The 23,612-nt window shown below is 41.4% G+C and overlaps 1 protein-coding gene across 3 annotated transcripts in view; it reads left to right on the plus strand.

Moving 5' to 3' along the window:
- LOC145410224 (uncharacterized) overlaps window positions 1–23,378 on the plus strand; it is a 323,971-nt gene extending 300,593 nt beyond the window's left edge. The window contains exons 9-11 of one of the 3 annotated variants that reach the window (XM_080280443.1): window positions 935–1,165; window positions 19,512–19,789; window positions 20,442–23,378. In XM_080280443.1, coding sequence (XP_080136569.1) covers window positions 935–1,165; window positions 19,512–19,789; window positions 20,442–21,645 — 1,713 coding nt within the window. In that variant the 3' untranslated portion in view covers window positions 21,646–23,378. The remainder of the gene's footprint in view (window positions 1–934; window positions 1,166–19,511; window positions 19,790–20,441) is intronic. The other 2 variants (XM_080280445.1, XM_080280444.1) reach the window with 2 other exon arrangements.
- Window positions 23,379–23,612: the final 234 nt, after the last annotated feature.

Consider the following 23,612-nt stretch of genomic DNA (forward strand, 5'->3'; position numbering starts at 1 on the left):
ACAGTACAGTAGTTTAAACACTTCAGTAGTTTGGGAATTTATTGATTACAGACACATTGCAAAGTACTTTGTTTTCTTCTCACATCGTTACATTGCAGAACAAACTTTTCCATTAACATTGTAATGGTTTTACTCTTTGATCTCAGCATTCAGACATTTATGAGGATACTGAATCTTCCCAGCTCTCATAATGCATTCTGTTTTCCATATTTAACTCAAATATTTTCATCTTTGCTTCATGGCAAGCTTCTGAGTAGTGTGATGCAACTTTTCCATATTTCTGTCGTAGTCTCTTTAGCATGGTGTGTCATACCATTTGGAAATGTTTTTTGCAGACTTAATGTATTTGTAGGGTGTCCTGTCCACTCTTGGTTCATAGCAACTATATCACTAATAATGCTGGAATGTCGACAGTGTCACATTAGCATGACAGTGCAGTATTCAGGTTTTTTATCTTCACCTCTTGGTTGTAGTGTTTTCCAAGACTGCTCTCAGAAAGTCTATCAGTATAAGGAGGCTTGAGTTACAAGATCTGACTGTTATTATCCTGGTGTTAGTTTAGTTTAGCTACATGGAGGAGATGGTGGAAATTTTCATATGAAACCTGTAGAAGTGGTAATATATTCAATTGGCTTCAGTTATGCATAAGTACAGGTGTTGGTGATTTCCGCTTAAATACATAGGATTGCTCCTGTACTAAGGAACAGGAAGGCTCACACAGATTAGTGAGCTAAGTATGAAGGGTGCTAATGCAGTCTGTGGTGGAGCAGGATATTACAGGTTGTGCAGTGGGTTGGAATGAAAGGGTTGAAGGGAAAGACAGGATTGTCTGATTGATGAATGTGACAAGAGCATAAAGGAGTGAGTGTTGTAGTTTAAAAGTTGAGGGAAGGACATAGTGTGAGGTGGCACATGATGGTGTTGTCTCTCACAGCAGCACGTGCCAAGTGACAAGTCCTCTCCCAAGTTTGTTGGGTCGTGTGTTGGGCCGGTGGCGCCCCCCCACACTCAATCCGGGCACCACGGGGCGCAGGAGGCCCTTGGGTTGCCCAGTGGGCCTCACTCAGGGTCTTTAGGTGCCTCACCTCCTGTGGGTACCCCACCTCAGGCCAGCCCTGCCCCACCAACCTCCGTCAGTCCTCCAGCAACACCCACGGAGCTGGCGGTAAGTTTCCTTGCAGGCATCTGTCTGCTGCTCCCCCTCCTGCCTGCCCTTGTCCCCTGAACCTCAGCTAGCTCAACCCTAACACCACTTCCCCTATCCTTGCTTGACCTTGCCAGAGGACAGAACTGCATCCACCCACCGCTAAACAAGTGTAACACCATTAACGTCACCAGCTAAAAGCCATCGCAACTTTATAATTTTTCTCATTTTGTTTAATATACTGAAGCCATTAGTTTAGTGCCAAGCTGGAAACTTGACAGTACCAGTAAGGCTGGTAAACAGTCCTGTACTAGATTAGGAAGTAAAAACCAATTAGGATGAAGCAGATGAGGTCAGTTGTTAGCTCAGATGTTGTAATATTCTCTACCAGTAAATTGTAGTTGCCTTTCTTTGTTCACTAAATTTGCATGACCACATGAATTCTTCCTGCAGTGCCTGACATGGAATGTAGTCTTGTGCATGGTACTATATCAAAACAAGGGCTGACAAAACTGCATGGATTGGCCATCATTTCTTACATCATAAATTCATAAGCTTTCAGAAATACCCATAATCTAGTACTGTAATGTACAAAAAACATACTGTGTAGAATATTACTAACCTATAAAGACATGTAGTATAATGTCATAGTTACAGATGTTTACTAATGATTTTCTTTTGACAAATTTTTATGTTAATAATATAGTTGCTAAGAGGTTTAAGTAAATCTTCCATTTTTATGGAATGAGGTCATTATTGTGTTCTCAGGTGAGTTATTATACTGTATTTTGCCAAAAGTTTCAAAAGTTACTGCTAATGTTTTATATACTGGTGTTCATAGGTGACAGTTTTTCTCCTAATTTATATACACTATATATATATATATATATATATATATATATATATATATATATATATATATATATATATACACAGTAGAAGTCCAATATTTCGGCATCTATGGGACCAGGCAAGTGCCGAAATAGCAAAATTGCCGAATTATCGAAAACCCTAACTACTCAGTACCTTATATGTTTCGGTGAACACTATCATCATTACTCATATCATTACAAATGTGTTTGGAGAGAGTACTGTATACTGTTTGATACTGTACAATACTGTAATGAATACAGTACTATACATGAATATGAAAAATAAAGAAATTAGTGAACATACTGTATATAAATGTAATGGTACAGTAGGCCTACAAGTTCACATGCACTTACCTAAACTTATAGTACTGTAGGTTCCTTATTTACATATGTACAATATGTACATATGTACAATAGTCAACATCTTATGTGTACGCTTCTTGCTAACACCAGTTAACTTTCCACACGTGGAGGCCATTTTCAAAGCACGCAGAAGATGTTTATACTGTTCATAACACACGGCTGGTCCACTCAGGTGTTACAAAGCTCCTGTCTGATGTTACGGTGCTTACAGCACACTCGAATAGTAATTTCAGAGGTATTTCGGTACGAAGTTCACAAAGCACACAGAAGAATCAAGAGAAGTCGGCAGCAGCACGGCAACAACTCGGAAGAATGGAGGAAGAATGGCGAAACAGATTCTCTTTCCCATACTAGACTCACTACATGTTTGTCCTCTCTTTATGCTATAGGAGAAAGAGCTAGCCTCTGAGCTTCATGGCAGTGGTAGACTCGTTCCATCACTTTCACTATCTCACTCACTAAGGCAGGTAAAGGCGGGTACCTAGCTGGCGAGCCTCATGGAGAATTTCGAGACTGACGAAAAAAATCGGAGAATCTGCCGAACGATCGGAGATTTTCGTAAATGGGACTATTTCTCAAAACTGCCGAAATGTCAGATTTGCCGGGGCATTGGATGCCGAAATTTTGGAATTTACTGTGTATATATATATATATATATATATATATATATACAGTACTGTATATATCATCCGGACCTCCTTTCCCATTCTAGGGTGGAGTGAAAAATAGCATCGTCCAGACAGCCCAAGTTTGCCCAATCCAATGGGCCACACTTCCATTCACTCATCTTTCAAGCCCACGGAATCCTGGCTCTATCTATTATGCCAAAGAACTTTCACCACATTCTGTAGCTTCACATAAATGTTTTTGATAGTCAATCTGAACGCTGTCACGTTAAAATGGGTGCCAAATCCTTGATCATGCACTTCTTCTCACAACATTCATCTAGCCAGCTCGATCTCTTGTCTGTACCCTCACCTCACTGACTTCCATACCTCTTTTCCCCACACACACGCTCATCCACCATATCCCTTCACCTTCTCCTTGGCCTACCTCGCCTCCTCCCTCCTTCAGATTCACTGAGATACACCTTTTTCTTCATTCTCTTGTTATCCATTCTGTCCACCTGACCATACCATCTCAGTACAGTAAACCCCTGATGCTCATGGAGGTTAGAGAACAGTGACCCCACGAGAATGGAAAATCCGATAGCATCAAATTAGTTACCCCTCCCTCACTGAAAATATGCTTACACAATAAAGAAAACAGTTTCTGATGCTTTAATCATCCGTCATCCAATCCTATGTTGCCCCATGAGGAGCGTAGGAACCTGGGTCTAAGCAAGTTGGTCCTGACATTTAAGATGAGAGTAACCAGCCTCACTCATCTCCAAGTGGCAGTACGTGAACAATAAACCCCAACCACCCCTTGGATATAAACCTACACAGGCTCAATCCAATTGGAGCACTTTAATTAACCACTAAACCACCAGGTGCTATAATTTGGATATATAGTTACCACTTAGCGTAGTAAATGGTTTCTTGGTGTACAGGAAACCATATGGCTTGTCACTCAGTGTAGAGTTACTCATAGGCAGAAGGAAGAGGAAAGAATGAAGGAAAGAGAGACAGAAGAAGGAATGATAATGATAAATGATTATGCATGAACATGATGCAAAATACAGTAATCCCTATACTATCCGGACGCCCACTTTCCGGACACCCCACTTATGGGACATTGTGGGCCTGGACCTTCGGAACCCAAAAGTGGCCAGAAAAAGAAAAAAAATCCCAAATAAATCTGATTTTCTTCCCACCCGTAATTTGAAATTTCTGCGCGGCGCCGAACAGCTGTTTACACCACGGCCCCATCACCCCTTCCTTCCTCCCCCCTCCCCCTTCCCCTGTCAGGGTTGCCAATTGGTAAAATTCATTACCAAATGTGGACCAATTTGGTAATGAAAAATTCTTTTGGTAATGAATCAGAATAATGCATTACCAAACAGATTTTTCACATGTATGAGGATACACAGGATAGAGATGATGGGTTGTCTGCTGTCCCTGATTAATCTGCTAGCCTACATAGCGTGAAAATAATCAACATGCTGTTAATTATAAGGAGAGTTATTACATTTATTTACACTTGTATATATAATTAGTGAAGAATAAGTGCTAGCTTAATGAATTTGGTAATGAAAATTGAGGAGTTTGGTAATGTGGCCGTTGCGATCTGGCAACCCTGTTTCCCCGTCATCAACAGTTGCTGCCTAAATTCGATCGTGAGTAGATGCTTATCACAGTGAAGCCACATGTGCTTGTTTTTTGTGAATAAACAGTAAAATAAACTGCAATACCTCGCCACTAGACCACATGGGAGTTTACAGTGTTGTGCAGTGTTAAGAAATTAGAATTTCGAGTGCAAAGGATTAACTGTGGAGTGCAAACTGGTGGTTGAATCTGGCAGTTGAAACTGGCGTGGTGCAATTAAGAATGTGCAGTGTTAAACAATTAAAACTCACAGTGCAAAGAATTACTGTAAGTGCAGCACAACACTGGATTACTGTACATGCTTCAAGAGGATTTTCACCACTGCCAAAGCCTTAGGGAAGGCGGCCACAGACGTCCTGTACATACCCTGGCTGAGGTACAGTCACTTTTAATTCCTCATTCTTTGGTTCCTTTTCATTTATTTCATGCTTTATGTTCATTATTGGTATGAATAGGGTCTTAAATATTTTAAATAGGTGCTATGCATGTCCGATAGGGAGTTATTTAGGTGGCTTTCAAAGTTAGGCTGGGTTAAGGTCCTTAAGTACCAGTCCAGGAGCCAGGGGCCCACTTTCCAGACGGGACCACTTTGTGGACATGCATTTGGCTCTATTACATCAGATAGTGGAGGGGTTACTGTACAATAAATTGTACAAGAAAATGTATTAAAAATACCATACAGTACAGTAATGTCAGTATATTCTCATCATTTCTCATCAATGGAGAATACATTCTCTTCAGTTCACCTTTATTCAGGAAGATTAACTATTGAAAATGTAGTTAAGTATGATGAGTTATTACGATGTGTGATATTCATATGCTCACATCATTCAAACTCCGCATTATTCATTTCATTTCGCTATTCATTATTATTTATCACGAGAGTGAAATATCAGCGAGTAATCAAATCTGCGAGCTTCAAGTCCGCGAGCATCAAGGGTTTACTGTAGACTCTCATCGATTTGGGTGCCCACAGATTCTGGTGTCCATGCTGCCAAATGTAGGGGCTAGAAGAGAGGTATACAGGGTGAAGTCTGAGTCACAGAGACATTTACTGTGATATTTAAGGTGACAAATCAGGTGAAGAGGGAGAATTTGGATATTATAGGTGAGCAGTGCATGAAGAATGATGAAGAAAGGGTAGTCATGAACAGTGGGGATATTAAAGATGCATGGAGAGAGCATTGTAGCTGGTTGTTGAATGAGGAGTTTGACTGGGATAGGGAAGGTTTGGAGCCAGCAGATCCAGTGTATGGCCCTTGGCCTTTGATTGATGCTGCTACTGTGAGTGAGGCAATAGGCAGGATGCAGGTGGGGAAGGCAACAGGTGACTGCTGAAATGTTGAAGGCATTAGGAGATATGGGAATGAGGTTAGTCACTGTCCTGATAAATATGATTATATATGAGCATGTTGTCCCAGATTTTTGACTGAAGAGTGTAATTGTAAATGTGCACAAGGAGAAGGGTGATGCCCTGGAAAGAGGAAATTATAGAGGTATAAAGCTTTTAGATCAGATAATGAAGGTAATGGAGAGAGGTCTAGAAGATATCATTAGAGAAGGAGTGAATATTGATGAGATGCAGTTTGGGTTTATGCCAGGCAGGGGGACCACTGATCCCATATTCATTGTTCGACAGGTTCAGGAAAAATATATAGGGAAAAAAGGGAACTGTACTTTGTTTTTATTGATTTGGAGAAGGTTTTTTGACAGAGTCCTTAGACAGGTGATGAAGTGGGCAATGAGAAAGCTTGGGATCAAGGAGTGGCTGGTTAGGGTGGTTATGGCCATGTATGTGGGTGTTCGTACCCAGGTAAGAGTGAATGGAGATTTGAATGATGAATTTTCCGTGAATGTAGGTGTGCATCAGGGGTCAGTTTTGAGTCCCTTGTTGTTTATATTGGTACTTGAAGCCCTCCCACGTGACTTTAGAAACTGACTCCCATGGGAGATGTTGTATGCTGATGGTTTGGTGTTGATTGCAGAGAATGAAAGGGAGGCGGAGGAAAGATTTAGGAAATGGAGAGATGGTATGGGGTGCAGGGGCTTAAGAGTAAATGCAGATAAAACAAAAGTGATGACATCTAGGGTTGGTGACAGTACTGTCAAAGTAGAGGGAGAGTTGCCAAGTGCAGTCTGCCACAAGAGCATGGGAAGTAATTCCATCTTGTGCAGTGTTTGTGATAAGTGGGTGCATAAGAGATGTAGTGGTATTAGAGGTAGAATGTGAGATAATGCTGATGTTTTGTGTGCAGTGTGTTGAGGAGAGCAGGTGGAGATTGCTAGGCGTGAAGGGATTGAACTTGCTGGGGAGTCTTGAGTGTGTGGAAGGGTTTTGTTATTTGGGAGACATGTTATGTGCTGGAGGTCAGGCTGGAGCTGGCTCTGTGGCTAGGGTGAGGAGTGGTTGGAAGAAGTTCGCGGAGCTGTTGCTTCTCCTGACATTGAGAGGGCTCTCCATAAGTGCTAAGGGATCTTTGTTTGCAGCATGTGTTAGGAGTGTAATGCTGTATGTTAGTGAGACCTGGGCAGTAAAGGAAGAGAATATTCGCAGGCTCAAATGCACAGAAATGACTGATTAGGTGGATGTGCAGTTTGTCCCTGAGTTCAAGGCCTGGGGGGACTAGGTTTACGATGGAAGAGTTGAGCGGTAGTATGGGACTGGAGTGTATTGGTGTTGTGATGAGGAGAGGTAGATGGAGGTGGTATGGGCATGTGGAGAGAATGGGGGATGATAATTGGGTGCAGAAAGTGAGAAGCGTTAATATTAGGGGTGGGGTTGCAAGGGGTAGACCAAAAAAGACCTGGGACAAGGTCATTAAGTTGACCTCAGGGTTAAGGGACTGAATAAGGAGGCTGCTAAAGATCGAGCAGCGTGAAGAGCTGCCATTAGGTAAGCAAGGCCGACGCATGCAAGCATGTTGGAGCTTTCAAAAACGAAACAAAAAATTGAAATAGACTTCCTCACTCCTCACCTTTCACGAATCGTATTATTTCATATTCTGTTCACTTTCTGTACTCCACATACATTCCTCAGGAGTCCCATCTCCACTGCTTTCTCTTTACTTTTCATTTTCATGCCACACCATAGTCACATCCATATGTTAAAGTTGACACCAACACTCCTTCATGTAAGCCTCATGCAACTGCAGCACTCAAGCCTCTGTTTCTTATCAAGGCCTTCATAGCACCAGCTACTTTCCTTTCTTCTGTTGCTCTACTTTCCACTTCCTTTGCACATTTTCCTCTCTATTCTGTCACTGTACCCAGGTATTTGAACTCACTCACCAATTCGTCTCTTTCCATTCTCTGTAACATCACACTGGGAGTTACCTTCTTTCATGATTACCATCACTGTACTCTTTTCTACATTTACTCTCAAGGCACGACGCTCTCAGACATCTACAAAACTCTGCACTAGTCTACCAAGTTCTTGTCTCGTATTTGCTAGTGGCATTGCATCATTAGCATACAGCAAATTTGAGATATTCCATCTGTCACCATTCATTACCAACGCCATCCCTCTCTCCCATTACTCGTGTTTTACTTCTCTCATCACCCCATCCATATACTGTATATATATATATATATATATATATATATATATATATAAAACAACCATGGGGACATCAGACAACCTTGTCGCACGACCACATTGATCGTCAACCATTCACTTAGATGCCCATTTGCCCTTACACATGCTTCACTACCATCATAAAAACTCTTGATGGCACCTAGCAGCTTACAATATATACTGTACATGTGCAAAACACTCCACAATCCTTCTCTGTCCACTTTGTTGTATGCTTTTTCCAGATCCATAAATGCCATAAATACCGTATAATCCTTCTCACTAGCCTTCTCCACTATCTGTCTTACCGCAGATATTTGATTTACACATCCTTTGCCACTCCTAAAGCCACTGTATGTACAGTATACAAATTTCTTAGCGGAAATTCTTACTGATACTGTAATTCTCATTTTGATGGTGCAGTATTCTGGCTGCTTGTATTTAAGTTCTAGGAGTACGGTGAATGTTGCATACGTATGAAACTTTTGACTAAAGCATCCTGAATTTTCAGACTATGTATGTTGGATAAGATTAGCAGACTATAGCATGCAGTTAATGAATGATTCAGTGCTCAGATGTGGATTTTGTATTGTAAATTGTACTGCATCTGCTAGAATTCTTTAGAATGGTGTTATTATACATTATTTCATAGTGTGAGAGGCATTTTTCTCTGTATACAGGTGTTTCTCCAGTTGAATTCCTTTTTAAATGTCCATTTTACATCACAGTAAACCCTCACCATGAAGACAGTTGGTTGTGTGCATTTTGTGAAGTCAGTTGGGCAATTTCAGATGGAGATGGTGACACTTTTTTGTTGTTTATTCCTGCTGCTACCAGATTATTTGGTTTTTGAAAGCTTATTAGTAAAAAAAGAAGTTAACAAGGCTGTATAGTCACAGTTTGGTATGTGATAGGGCTATGTCAGATGAAAACTTACTGCATATCAGTTTACCTTAAATCAGTATTGATTTAACATGGGTTCAGTGCAGAAATGATGGGGGTCAAGTGCCATGTAACCAAACATCACAAAAACTCTTACCCTTTTCGGTTTGCCCTCGATGCCTGCACTAACACCACACTTTCCACCAGGGGTAGCATCCATGCTTGATTTCCAAGTCACAAGTTTCAGTATTTCACACACAAAAGGTTATTGCCACTCTATATCACACACTGCACTATTTGTTGTGTACAGTAATCCCTCGATTATCTGACGTAAGAAAACCTGAGGCATGTCCGGAAAATGGATCCGTCAGGATAATGGATGTCTCCCCAGCCCCCCCTTCGTACATAACCTAACTTTGAAATCCACTGTGAAAGGCCACTATTGCACATTGTGCAACACGTGTTCCTGTTCATCACTACTCTATCTGGTCAAGCGGGCCTATAAACCACAGCCAAGCAGTTACCACATCATGTAGGGCTGAGCGGGGCAGGTCGTGCTCCATTAAGATGTGGGAAGTTGACCATCCCACATCAGTCTTACTCAGGATCACCCGCTTCTTCAGAGTCAGCACTACCCTCTTGCTTTTCCCTGGTGGAGGGGCCATCATCACACACCCAAGGAAGAGGCATGCAAGGAATAGCAAGGCCCAAAACAGGTAGGGAACAACCACAAAATCCGCCAGAACAACTCTACGAGAGGAGCTGTTCACTACACAGTTGCCGGACTGGAACTTGGAACGACTGACAGGGTCTCCGGTGGATGCTGGGTGAACTACTGAGCGAGACAGCATGGCGCCACTGGGCAGTTCCCACCCAGGCGAGCAAAAATGTTTGCTCGGCCATAATTTCCACCTGGATGCAAACATTTTGTCTAGATGAAATGGAGAGATGTATGTATAATGTTGTAATACAGCCAGATCACAGTATCTGGATAATGGATCATTCGGATAATGGACGTCTGAATAATCGAGGGATTACTGTACTTGTAGTCTTTTGGCGATAGCATTGGTATTTCAGTGGCTTAGCACACGTGAGACAGAATGAAAGGAGATGAGCACAGCTAATTCAAACTCTGGATGGCCATCTTGGCTTAAATGTCTGACTCTTGGCTTGCGTGGGCGACACTGTGTACGTATGTGGTTGTCTTACACAGCCACCACAATTATCGCGTAAGTGAATTCTGCTGTTTTTAATGCGAAACTGGATATAACTTCTCTTTTTATCGTTCTCTTGGTTGGTCGTCTGCTGGGTCGTGACTGTATCTACCCCTCCTGTACCAAAAGTCATTCTCAAGCTAAATAAAATTGTCCGGGAGAGGTTTCATTTCATTATTTTATAAAGACCCCATCATGCTTCCAATTGTCAGCCCTGGTCGCCTAATTGTGGCACTCCACACTTCACAGTCTCTAGCAGCCTTTCTAGTCAGTCCCATATCCCTGAGGTCATACAATATGACCTTGTCCCAGGTCTTTTTCGGTCTGCCTCATGCAACCCTACCTTCAGTGTTCACACTACTTACCCTTCACACCTCCCATGGGAGTCCAACTCTGTAGTCACATGAGAGATCTTCAGGCACCATGATAAATAAGGAAGGGGCTTAAAACTGACCCCTGATGCACACCAACATTCACAGAAAACTCATCACTCAAACCTCCTTTCACTCTCACTTAGGTGCAAGCACCCTCGAACATTGACATAACCACTCTAACCAGTCACTTTTATATCCTAAGCTTTCTTATTAAAATCAACAAAAACAAAGTACAGCTCTCTCTTCTTCCTATATATTTTCCCCGAAGTTGTCAGCCAATGAATTTTGCATCGTTGGCCCCTTTACCTGGCATAAATCCAATCTGCATCTCATCAGTGTTTAGTCTTTCCCTTATCATACTTTCCAGGACTCTCTCCAATACCATCATTGCTTAGTTCATAAGTTTTATACCTAAAGAATTTCCCCATTCCAGGGCATCACCATTCCCCTTATACACATTTACAGTCTCACTCCTCAACAACAACATATTCATGTATAATTGAATTTATCAAATCATTGACCAAACCCAGACTGAAAGGGTTAAAATTGAGAAGGTTATCCTAGTCTGCATTCTCCTGCTGCATTATCCACTGTGATGATTCATTTCTGATTTTATTTCTGCTACTTTCAGAGGCTTTCACTCAGCTTATGAGAGAGTTTTATAACTGGAGAAGTTAGGTATAGTCGTACTTAATGTCTTCAGTATATACCCTTGCCTTAGTTGAATGAAATTTTCTGGAAGTTGCAAAAATAAAATAAAAGAGATATATCTTGATTCAAAAATTGAATGCTTTATATCAGAAGTAGAATACTGTACGAAAAACAGTAGTGTCTGTGGTTTGTCCATGTGAACTTTCCAGAGATTTTCATCCTTTTGCAGCTTCTTTGCTGTACGGCAGTGACAGATTAAGGCAAGACTTGGCAGTGCATTGTTTTCACAATATTTTTGTCATATGACCACATTGTTGGAGTGCCAAGGTATTATTTAATAATATGTCTGCAGCATTTCTTCTCCATTTGCTTCATATTCAAGTGTTACTTTCATGTTATAGGTCAGCATTCAAGATGGAGAGTTTGCAGCTTTAGGCCAAGTAAGAGAGAATAGCATGTTTGGGTATGATAGTATGCCATGACAAATAATCCCATTAATTGAATATTCTCTTGGCGTAGTAAATTTTGTAGGGTTAGTGACAATAAAATCCACAACTTTTGCCATTATTATGAAAGGGTTAAAGAGATTGTTTTCCCTCACCATCACCATTCCAACCCTAAATCCCACGTAAATGATGGGATAAGGTAGGATCCAGATGCCATTGGACTGCAGAAATGCAGCCCTTCAGCCAGGCACTCCCAGAGCTCTTGTATTGAGATTATATTGAAGGTTTGTCTGATGTGAGAGTGAGATGCATGAGATGGGTGTGTTGTGATGTGTAGGGCTGCTTACAGTGAGGGGAGAGAGGATTGCTTTCTTTAGTTGTGTTTGTACTGGTATTGCAGCAGGGAAGGGTGATAGCCACATTTTAAACTGGCCTGGTGAATTCTTGCCTCTCTAGAAAGGGCAGTTTCTAAGGCACGAGTATGTGTTGGGATTTTATGGTGGATGCTGTTTGTTGAAAAGTATTTAACAACCATGATGGCTGAGCTTCAATATAATGTTGTGTTGGTCAGTAGAGCAGGGGTGTTTTTGAAGCATTAATGTAGTGGGGGGAGGTGTAGCATATAATGGCAAGGATGGAATTGTTCCTGTGCCGAGGTGATGAACTGTGTGCCTATCTTGTTCGTATGACCCTTGATTGCCAGTGATTATTTCGTTATGGTGATGATATGTGCTTGTGACTTTGTACATGTTCTCTCTCTCTCTCTCTCTCTCTCTCTCTCTCTCTCTCTCTCTCACACACACACACACATTAGAAAGAGAGAGAGAGAGAGCATATTGCAGCTGATGTGGTGGGGTCCCAGCTTGTACTCATTTAATTAAACGTTTTCTGGACTAGTTGTTTGTAGACTTATTGGTCATTCTGCTGTCTGAAGATGGGATGGTGCTTATCAGGGTTTTCAGTGCATCAGGTGTACAAAAGGCTCTTGCATTGATGATTGCGTGTGATGCTACTATTGTATGAGATTGAACTAGCTGGAGTTAGTCTGCAAGGATATTTACATTATAACATGCAAAATCTCTGGCATCCACTTGATATCTGGGTAAGAAGAGGAAGGTCAAGTTGGGTTAGATTGTTAGGTTATGTTAATCTTACCTATCATATCCTAACTTAGTTTAATGTAACATAATAATTGTGGGTGTGTTGGTGGACTACATATCATAGCAAAAACATCCAGGTAGATTCTGGTCATGTGTGTTGTTAGAGTAAGTCTGAGAATTTTGGGGGTGTCTTTGTAAGGGGAATGATGGCTAAAGGGAATGGCTTGAGGGTCTGTTTGTGATTGATGTCCGTGTTGATAGAAGAGAGTGATGGTTGATTTGTCATCTCTTTTTATAAAGGCTTCAGTATGCTTGCATGCATCTGCCTTGATCATATAATGGCAGCTCTCCATGCATCTTAATGTCTAGCAACCTCTGTATCTCATAGTTGGAATAAATGCAAGGTGGAGATGGACCACAGTCTCTGCCTGGACAGCCTTTAACCCAGATGGGGAGAATGGGGACAGCCCCATCCTGGCCTAGAGCTGCACTGACAGAACCCATCCCACACCTCTTTGTGTTCACCACTAGGTAGTGGGGTAAAGTTTTCTGGCTGCATGCCTGTGCTGGTGCCAACGCTAGTGTCGAAGTCCAGTGATGTAATCTTCTTTCCACCTCCTGATGAGACTTTGAATTATGGGTTAGATGTAGCTTTAACTGACCCCTTCACTTTAATAAATCTCCAGTTACAATGAATTAAATCATTGGAAAGAAGCAAGATTTAACAAACAGAATATGTCACCTGATAAATGGGTTAAATATTATGGTAGAGTTGGTTTGCTGCTTGGTGATTTTTGGAGTGTTATTAAACTATTGTTTCTGAATTTGGATCTTAGGTTTTGGCTGAGTGTTTAGGCTTGTGTACCTGAATGGAAGTTTGCCAGTAATTTCACATCATTGCCTTTAATCATTGTGTTCATAATTTGTTGATCAAGATGTATTACAGTACTGTGGGGGAAGTTTTGATTGTCAGTTATAGGCAGTGTAGTTCTTAATGGAAGTTGGTTTCTGATGAAACCATTAAAAAAAAAAGTGTCACTGTAGAAAGGGGTGTGGGTACATCATTTTGGAATATAGCGTGGTGGTTGTGAGTTTAAAATTTGGATAAAGGAATGTCAGTGGTAGCATTCTTAAGAATTTTGAATGATGGACAGATATATATTGATGTACAAAGTAATGGACTCTTTTGTACATATTTGCCATACCTACGTGTTAGAATGATGATTGTCTTTTTCCAGATGGCTTAGATGTAGTTGGAAGTTCTGGAAAATTTGAAAATTTGCTGTGAGGGTTTTCACAGCTTTGGGGGTTAATGTTTTACTTAAATGTTTGTAATCTGACCTGGTGTGTGTGTGTGTGTGTGTGTGTGTGTGTGTGTGTGTGTGTGTGTGTGTGTGTGTGTGTGTGTGTGTGTGTGTGTGTGTGTGTGTGTGTGTGTGTGTGTGTGTGTGTGTGTGTGTGTGTGTGTGTGTGTGTGTGTGTGTGTGTGTGTGTGTGTGTGTGTGTGTGTGTGTGTGTGTGTGTGTGTGTGTGTGTGTGTGTGTGTGTGTGTGTGTGTGTGTGTGTGTGTGTGTGTGTGTGTGTGTGTGTGTGTGTGTGTGTGTGTGTGTGTGTGTGTGTGTGTGTGTGTGTGTGTGTGTGTGTGTGTGTGTGTGTGTGTGTGTGTGTGTGTGTGTGTGTGTGTGTGTGTGTGTGTGTGTGTGTGTGTGTGTGTGTGTGTGTGTGTGTGTGTGTGTGTGTGTGTGTGTGTGTGTGTGTGTGTGTGTGTGTGTGTGTGTGTGTGTGTGTGTGTGTGTGTGTGTGTGTGTGTGTGTGTGTGTGTGTGTGTGTGTGTGTGTGTGTGTGTGTGTGTGTGTGTGTGTGTGTGTGTGTGTGTGTGTGTGTGTGTGTGTGCATATAAAAGGAAAAAGAACAAATGTGTGGATGACTTAAATGCTGCTAGTAAACGGATGGCTACCATCAGCCATGAGGGGCACTATCATGATAGTGAAATGTGGCTTCAAGCTTGGTAACTAGTCACACTGTCATCACTCTTAGGTGGGAACATTCAGGCACAGATGATAGGGTCAGAGTCCAAACTGACTTTTAACATTATTAGTTCTTACACAACTCACATTTTTTTTTTTTTTTTTTCCCCTTCAGTTTCAAGCAACTGTTGGGAAGTAGTTTGCTGGTTTTAGCATGTGGTTTTATCTTCCAATCCATGAAAACATCAGCTGTACTGTGTCTTAGTATGGGAATTCCTTCACCAGGAAGCGTGGTGGTGTAACCTCCACGCCATAGAAAGCATCAGCTTTAATATAACCAACCTCATTGTGGGGAGTCCCAAACAAAGAAGCATGGGATCATTTGATAGGTAGATAGAACCCTTTCATGGTGGTGATGAATTTTTCATATCATTTTTGCTATCTCCACACAGTATTAATGAGGCTTGGAAAGACTTCGTACTGGAGAAGTTAGATATACGCTTCACTTTTCACGCCACTACAAAAGGTCTCCCTCAGAGCCAGATGAAATACTGGTGATCTGGAGATAGCAAGGGAAAAAAATGTAAAACACATCATTGAGCTGAAGGGGATAAATGATGATTGAATGTGAGTGTGATTAGTTTCACAGAATAGTGTTGATAGTTCTGCTTTTTTTTTTTTTTTTTTCCCCTTTTTTTAAAATCAGCTCTTGTTTCTGGATCCAACCTACCCCATTTATTAGTATGAAATACTGTAGGTTATGATGATGACGATGATAACAAACACATTCTGATATCCTCCTCGAGCCATGGTACTTTCCACATTGTTTTTAAATATCTCTTAGCTGAACACTGCTCTGAGATTTTAAAATATGCCACCAATTCATCTCCATTACATTAATACAACCACAACTCAGTATATGACAGTCTGGTATACAATGAATTGATTGAATGATGAAGTAAAAGTTATACCCAGTTTTGGGTTAATGATTGTGAAGTTCGTTATATATAAATTGTGGTGGCCACATACGACAGTCCCATGCATATATAATGCCTTCCGTACAAGACATCAGTCAGATGTTTCAGCTGATATGGTCACTTAGTGTTTATATGCATTGTGATTGTCTAACTTTTGTTCCGTCTTGCGCATCCAAGGCCATTGGAACACCATCTTTTTCACCAGACAACAGTGCAAGTGTGCAGTGAATAGTGTAGTGTATGAAAATTAGTGGAGTGATAACATTTTGTGTGTGAATTGTGGAAACTTGTGACAGGGAAATCATGTCTGGCAAAGATGCAACCCTTACTGGTAAGCTTTGTTCTGCTAAGGTTGCTGAAGGCAAGCCTGAAATTTTTTTATTATTATTATTTTTTTATTATTTTAAAGGTTATGCGGCCCTGCACCCCCGACGTTTTCCCATTGAACCCTTGTTATATTGGCATCAATATACAATCAGTCTGTATGCAGTAGGTTTTCACTTTACATAACCCCCCTGCATACCAAGTCATGACTGTACACCATGTTGTGAAACCCCTCTTTCAACACAAACATGCACAATAACACAAAAAGACGGCTGGCAAACTACTTAGCAGGCAGATGTGCACATGTAACATTTGTTGGTCAGTCTTCGAATGTCAGAAACTTCACAAATGGCATTCCCCCAAGGATCTGTTTTGTCCCCTACACTCTTTAACCTTTACATGCTTGCCATACCCACACCCCACACACCACAGATACACATAGCTTCCTGTGCAGATAATATAACACTTACATGTATACACCAAAATGCAGACACAGCTGCACAAATCCTCCAACCTTACCTTAACACACTACATGAATGGTTCTCCACAAACAAGGTCAAAATAGCCCCATCCAAATCTACAGTGACCCTTCTGACAAACTGGACAGCAGAACAGTCACATTCCACACCCCGCCATAAACAAGACTTCCCTACCACATACACACACACCCAAAATCCTTGGTGTAACATACAGTACATCAGTGTCATTTAAACAACACATCACAAACATTAAAAATAAAATAACACCAAGACTTAATGCCTTAAGGTCACTTGCCCATACAACATTTGGACACAACAAAGAAACCACCACCACAGTATACAAACAATATACTGTATACGTTCGGTGATGAATTATGCAAGCCCTGCCAGGGCTTCTAACCTCACCAAAACACACTACAACACTCTACAGTCCATACAGAACAAGGTCTTAAAAATAATCACAGGTTGCACAGCTACTATATTCACAGACCACCTATATCATGAAACCAAAGTCCTCAAAGTCAAGGATCACCTAGACATGAGAGGCACCCAAATTCTTTCTGCAGCCTCCACAAACCCACAACATTCACTATACTACATGGCAGCACATCCACACACACCAAGGAACATCAAAACAACACCCAGCACTCGATATCATACACAAATACTGTCATCTCTCCCCCCTCGCCAGCCTCAGACGAGCTTCCAGAAGCAAATCCATACTCAAATCACTCGCCGCTCCATTCAGTCACCTAAAGACAACACACAGCTGCATGCACAGCCTCCTGATATCCACCCTTCTGAATCCTGTCTCTCTCATGAGGACAGGGTCCACCTGGCCAGGCTGAGATGTGGGCATCATCCAGCCCTCGCAAGTTACCAGAAGAGGCTGGACGACTCCGTTGCTGATGCCTGTCCAGGATGTAACACAGCACCCCATACTATTAAGCACATTATGGAAGACTGCATTACACACAATCACCTACGCCAACAACACGACATACACTCCTTGAGAGATCTGTGGGAAAACCCGGTCTCGGGCATGGCCTTCCTTAGGGACTCAGGGCTGTTCGGCCAGACTGCATAGGGAACAACTATTACTACTACCCCCTCTTTCAACATCCATAACTTGTCACTGATCTGCTTAAGTTTCATATTTCAGACATTGCAACTTGTAGACTTTCACAAAATGGCTGCCCTGCAGAGACTGCTTTCATTAATAAGAAGCACCATATCTTGTGTGTATACTGAGACTGAAAACAGATTTATTCCATGACCATTCGACCATTCATCGCCAGCTTCACATTCCCTTTTCCATATCTCAGATGTTCTGTTTTTCATATAACTCCATCCAAATATACCATAGGCTGCCCATTATTATGGAGTACTGTACAGTATATACATTACAGTATATTGAACACCCATGGGGACAACACACATCAACAATGATACATATACCTTTACACAGGCTGTGACACTATCAAAAATACGGTAATGGGAATACAAGCATCTCTCACACGGCAATAGGGTTGCATTTCCAAAAATCGTTTCGTTGATTGAATAATGGAAGCCAACATATTGAATGATTGGGGACAATGGGGTGCTTTCAGAGGTCCCAAGGTAAGGCTTGTGAGGGATACTATTTTCTTATCCAAGTACAAAATCAACATAACTAAAGCTCATAATCACTTAGAACACCACATATTGCCACTGTAAGCTATTGTAAAAGAATATCAGTGTAAAAAAAAAAAAAAATCAAGTGGTGTGATGGTAAAGACCAGCCTGGCCAAATTGCACTGAAATTTACTGCCAACACTGCCACAGTTTTACACACGTCACTTGCTTATTTTCACTTTACAGCTAAGAAAAAAAATTATCGTTAGTGTTATGATCAGGTGTAGATTGAAGTGGCTTGGGCATGTGGAGAGGATGGAGAAAGGCAGCTGAGTGCAGAGGGCATAGGGTGTGAATGTTGAGGGTAGAGATGCAAGAGGCAGACTGAAAAAATGTGGGACGTGGTCATAGAGCATGACCTTGGGATAAGGGACAGAATAGAGAGGCCGCTAGAGATCGAATAGCATGGAGAGCTGCCATTGGGTGGTTAAGGCTTGTTCATGAAATCATGATAGAACCTTTATAAATGAATGAAAGAACACATTTTTTGCCTTTGAACTGTCATTAATGTGAAAATGAATATTTTTAACCAGAAAAGTATTAAGTGTGGATTGCGTGGGAGTGCAGAGATTCTTTGTTTTTTAATTGCAGTTATATGATGTATTTGTGCGTTAATACCAGAAAATGTACCTGAAATACCTGTTGAGCTTCTTCTGGCTCCAGGCACATCTGGATGTGAACCTGGTGGACTGCAGGCCGACTTTGCTCTTCTCCTACAGTTCACCATTATCCTTTCAAGAAATAAGGAGGAAGTTGAGGGACATGTGCATAATCAGCCAACAGGACTTGGATTATGTCAGTTTAGGGCTGTTTTTAGTTGCCAGTGCATTACACTCTCAACAGCCATCCATTAAATCATATCTGCATTGACTTTCAAACCAAGTCATTAACAGTTACCTGTTTAGTATTGGGTAACTCAGAACCAGACTGAAAAGAAGCCTGTTCACTGTATGGAAGTAACACATCATCTTCATACATTATATTTGAATTACTCCACCCCTCTCCATTGATATCATTCCCCTTCCCTTCCCTTTCCACAGGTTGTATTCCTTGTGTACAGTATTGAATAGGGTTAAAGGGAGAGGTTGGTGAGGACCAAGAAAAATTCCCCTATTCTCTGTTGTCTACCTTGAAGTGTAATATATATGTAAGACAGTTATGTTATTCATGTAAAAACAAAAATCAGCAGTTACTAATTTTCCATAGGTTCCAAAGGTGAATGTGAAAAAGGAGGGTAGCGGCAACACAATTCCAGCGGACCTTGCCAAACGTCCTGAAATTACCATCACCCCCATCCCACGTACCATGGGTGCCCCTGACATGATGCCCCCAGGGATGCTGGATCCTAATGCACTCCCTACACTGGGCCCAGGGCTCAAGGGACTCCAGCTGGCAGACCTCATGACACTAGAGGGACTTAAATCCACCTTGGGCATGTCTGCATTACAGGACCTGGCCAAGATTGCAGAGAGGTGGGTCAAAGGGTGAGGATCATGATTCACAGTACAGTATACCTTCCTAAAAGTAGCTCAGTTTTCCATTTCTTACTAGTTTGGTTTCACAGGTGCTTCCCTTTTCATATTATTTGATTCAGTTGCTTTTGAATCTGCTTTTACATATAAGAAGCTTCTAATTTTACCTGCTTTGCAGCCAAAAGCCAGAATTATGTTTTATAGTTTCACTTTAAAGTTTGGTTTTTACCTGCATGCAATTTAGCTCTTAATTAAGGAGTGCATGTAACTCCATATGGACTTTTCATACATTTATTCTCTGCTAATATGCATGTGTCTCCTTTTCTGCCCAACTTTCTAACATAAGATTTAATACTTTTCATATTTTATGGGCATAACTGGTCAACTGTAGAAATCATATCAGTTTTGTCGTTTAAATATTATATGGCCATCATCTTGTTTGTGACTGTGTTAATACTTCTTCTAGAAGGAATATTCTTTGCACTTTGTGTCTCCTATAAATATGAGTTTTTACCAAAGTACTGTCTTGTATAGACCTCATTGCTTGTATTCCTACCCCATTAACTGCCAAGAGACTACCAGTCATTTGCCTACCCTTTTCAGCCTGAACTTACTGGCCCCTTTTGCTTTGTATTGAGAAACTAATTACTTTGTACTTTTGCAGGTATGAGCGACCACTGCAAGAACCAGCAACCAAGAAGCTAAAGACAGAAAGTTCAAGAGTAAATGGTGCCAGTTCCCGAGACAAAGACAGTGGAGGACGGCCGTCAGTGATCCAGGAGCCCCCTCTGCCTCCTAAACCCAGCTTGCCTGCAGTGCCTGGCTTGGTACCAGCTGATGTTCTCCGCCAGATGAACCTCCTGGACACCAGTGCCAAGCTTCTGTTGCCAGCACACCAGAGCAACAAGACCACTATCAGCGCCCTTGCCCAGCTTCTGCCTCAGACCAGCATATTCCCTGCCCCAGCCCCGGCCGCTCATCAACACCCCGTCCTCAAGTCTCAACGCGACCCCATAAGGCCAGAGCCTCCCAGGGTCTTCCAATCACAGTCGGTGTATTCACAGTCCAAGCACATGTATGGCAAACCCAATGCAGATGTAAAAGATTACATGAAAGATAGTAAGAGTTCAAGTCCAGAAATAGAGATCTTAGACCTAAGTAATGCATCTAGGAAGAACAACAGTCGGTCATCAAAATCAGAGCGGCCAGAGATAGAATTGTTAGATCTTTCCACAAGACGGGACATAACAGTGTCATCAGTGGCTAAGCCAGGCACCAGTAAGAACTGCAATACTGGTAGGATTCCCCCTCCTCATGTAAGCATAAAATCTTCAGATCCACCTCCAAAACACTCTCCTAGTAAACACCAGTCAGCAGCAGCTGCAGCTGCAGGAATGTCAGCGGCAGCACTGGCGGCGGCGGCTGCCCAAGGGCTGCCACCTGGGCTTGCAGGGCTGCCCATCAACCCTGCCGCATTACTACCGTACCTGACACCCATGCTAGCTCCAGGGGTTAAACCCAACTCTGGGGCTGGGGGAGCACCACCACTGTCCCTGTTCCCTTACATGGATCCCACTACCCTGGCTGCCTATTACAGTATGCTGCCCCACAGCCTCCTGACACCCACCTCCAGCAGTGGCGGTGGCAACAGCTCGGCGGCTTCGGCAGCTGCAGCGGCTCAGCACATGGCTGCCACTCAGCTACAGTTGAGTTCCTTAGGGCTTCCAGGATTATCGACACTCTCGCCTGAAGCTCTAGCAAACCTAGGGATGTACAAGAACTTTCTCCCACAAGGCAACCTCCCTGCCCCTCACTTCCTTTCTGGCCTCATGTCCCCTCATGGGCACAACCCACCCACCAGCAAGTAATCACTTCACGCGGCCAAAACGAATCATCTCATAGTTTCATTTCCCTCCTGCATTCTTAGTGCAGCCAAAATCAGTCATCTCATGTTCCCATCTTCTGCCATCACATCTACACACGTGAATCACTCAAAATCTCAGTGTCTCCTCTTTTTAACCTATTTTTATCCTAACTTCTCTTACTATGCAATATCTAACTCTCCTATTACAGTATCTTAAAAAATATCATAGTTGATTCTAGATCCCTCAGATTTTATGCAGTTTCATTAAGGTTTAGGTAAATTTTCTTGGTTCATTTTTCACTTCCATCTTATGTTCCTTTTACAGTCATCTCACTGACATCACACCATTACGTTCACCACATCACCACCACTACCACAGCCCCTTGACTCTCAGAGGAAGGAATATAAATCTGGCAAGAATTTAGGAGAGAGGAGAGAAAGGAAGCTGATTTTTCATGGTATTCTAATTTTATATATTTGCTCAATTTTTTACACTTCTTTCTGAAAAGTTGGACAAGTTCACCACTCCTGAGTTTGTGAATCAGTAGGCCTATTCCTTGTGATCATTATTATTATTATTTTTTTTTTTTTCATTGAACCCACAAAATCATCATACTGTGGGAAGAAATTTTTTATGTTTAACTAGTTTTGAGTCAATTGATCTAATATATTATTTCCATAAAGCTACGATCTGAGCCGTAGAATCTGAGAACTGTATCAGTGAGTAACATGAAAAATACTGGTAAGTGTCAGAAAACACAAACAAAGGGAGAGTGAAATGCCATGAGAGGAGGGGCTCTTTTGGTACCTGGTTTAGAATAAGAATTTTTCTTGGGTTCTGTAAGTGCCTAGGTTGGCTTTTTTTTTTTTTTTTTTTTTTTTTTTTTTTTTTTTCCCCAACAGGGAAGTATTTGTGTGATGTAAATAAGTACAGAAATTCATCCCCTCATTCTTTTTTTAAAATTTTTTATGATAATGTAAAGATATTAGGTTAGTTATTTTTTTTTTTAAATGAGATTTGTTGTAGTCAAAATCAGAAAGACAATGTCCTAGTTTAATAGGTCATTTGGTAAACTGAAGAGAAATAAGAACATAATAATAATACTAGCTCTGCTTGCTGAAACCAGCAAAACACAGAGTTGCAAGTTCGGTCGCCACTACCTCGAATGTCAAGAAATACATTCAGAAAATCCACTGGTGAGGTGAAGTTATTGAGGGCAGAATGAGAGCAAGTGAAGGTGATACAGTGTGCAGAAACCTAATGACTGCATTATGACAAAGGCAAGTGAGTGCAGTATCATAAAAAAAAAAGTGAAACAGAGCAAAGTAACACCTATGGGTAAAAATTAGAAATCTTTTGTTCTGTTTTCAGTAATTTACCTCAAGTAGTGAGTAATTTGCTTCTCCACGAGCATCTCTTTAAGTACTTCTATCGTGTAGATATGTGTATGTTGAAAAAAAGCAGAAATGGTCCTTCCATAAGTGTTATATTGTATCTCTTGACTGACCAAAGATTTCCTCAAATATCATTCATTCTTTGTACATACTTGTGCAAAAACTTGATTTACATAATTTGTACATAAAGGAAGTGATTGTATTAAGCCTATAGAAAGGACCAAGTACCATTAGTGAAGTGAACGAGGTAGCAGGGAGGCTTTATTCAGTCTGCCATTACCTGAATTGTTCTAATTTCCCGAAGATTTTGGTAATTCTTTACCGGAAGCATTACCTTTTATACCAATGTAAGGAAAACATTGATGTAATAAACTTTGAATAATACTTATCATTTCATTACCTGTTCTTTAGTGAATTCATCCAGTCATTTGGAAAAACAAGCATTTTGAAAAATTCTAATCCTCCTTTTCACGTCCTATGATTCTCATGAAGATGACCATGGCGGTGCAGTACAGTCTGTTGCATTATTTAAATTGTGAAATGAGGTTGGTACTCCCTCCCCCCCACTTTTTTTCT

This window comes from Coenobita brevimanus, chromosome 84 (genome assembly GCF_032717465.1).
Source record: "Coenobita brevimanus isolate Jiangsu-jjx chromosome 84, ASM3271746v2, whole genome shotgun sequence".
In the NCBI taxonomy this organism is placed as follows: domain Eukaryota; kingdom Metazoa; phylum Arthropoda; class Malacostraca; order Decapoda; family Coenobitidae; genus Coenobita; species Coenobita brevimanus.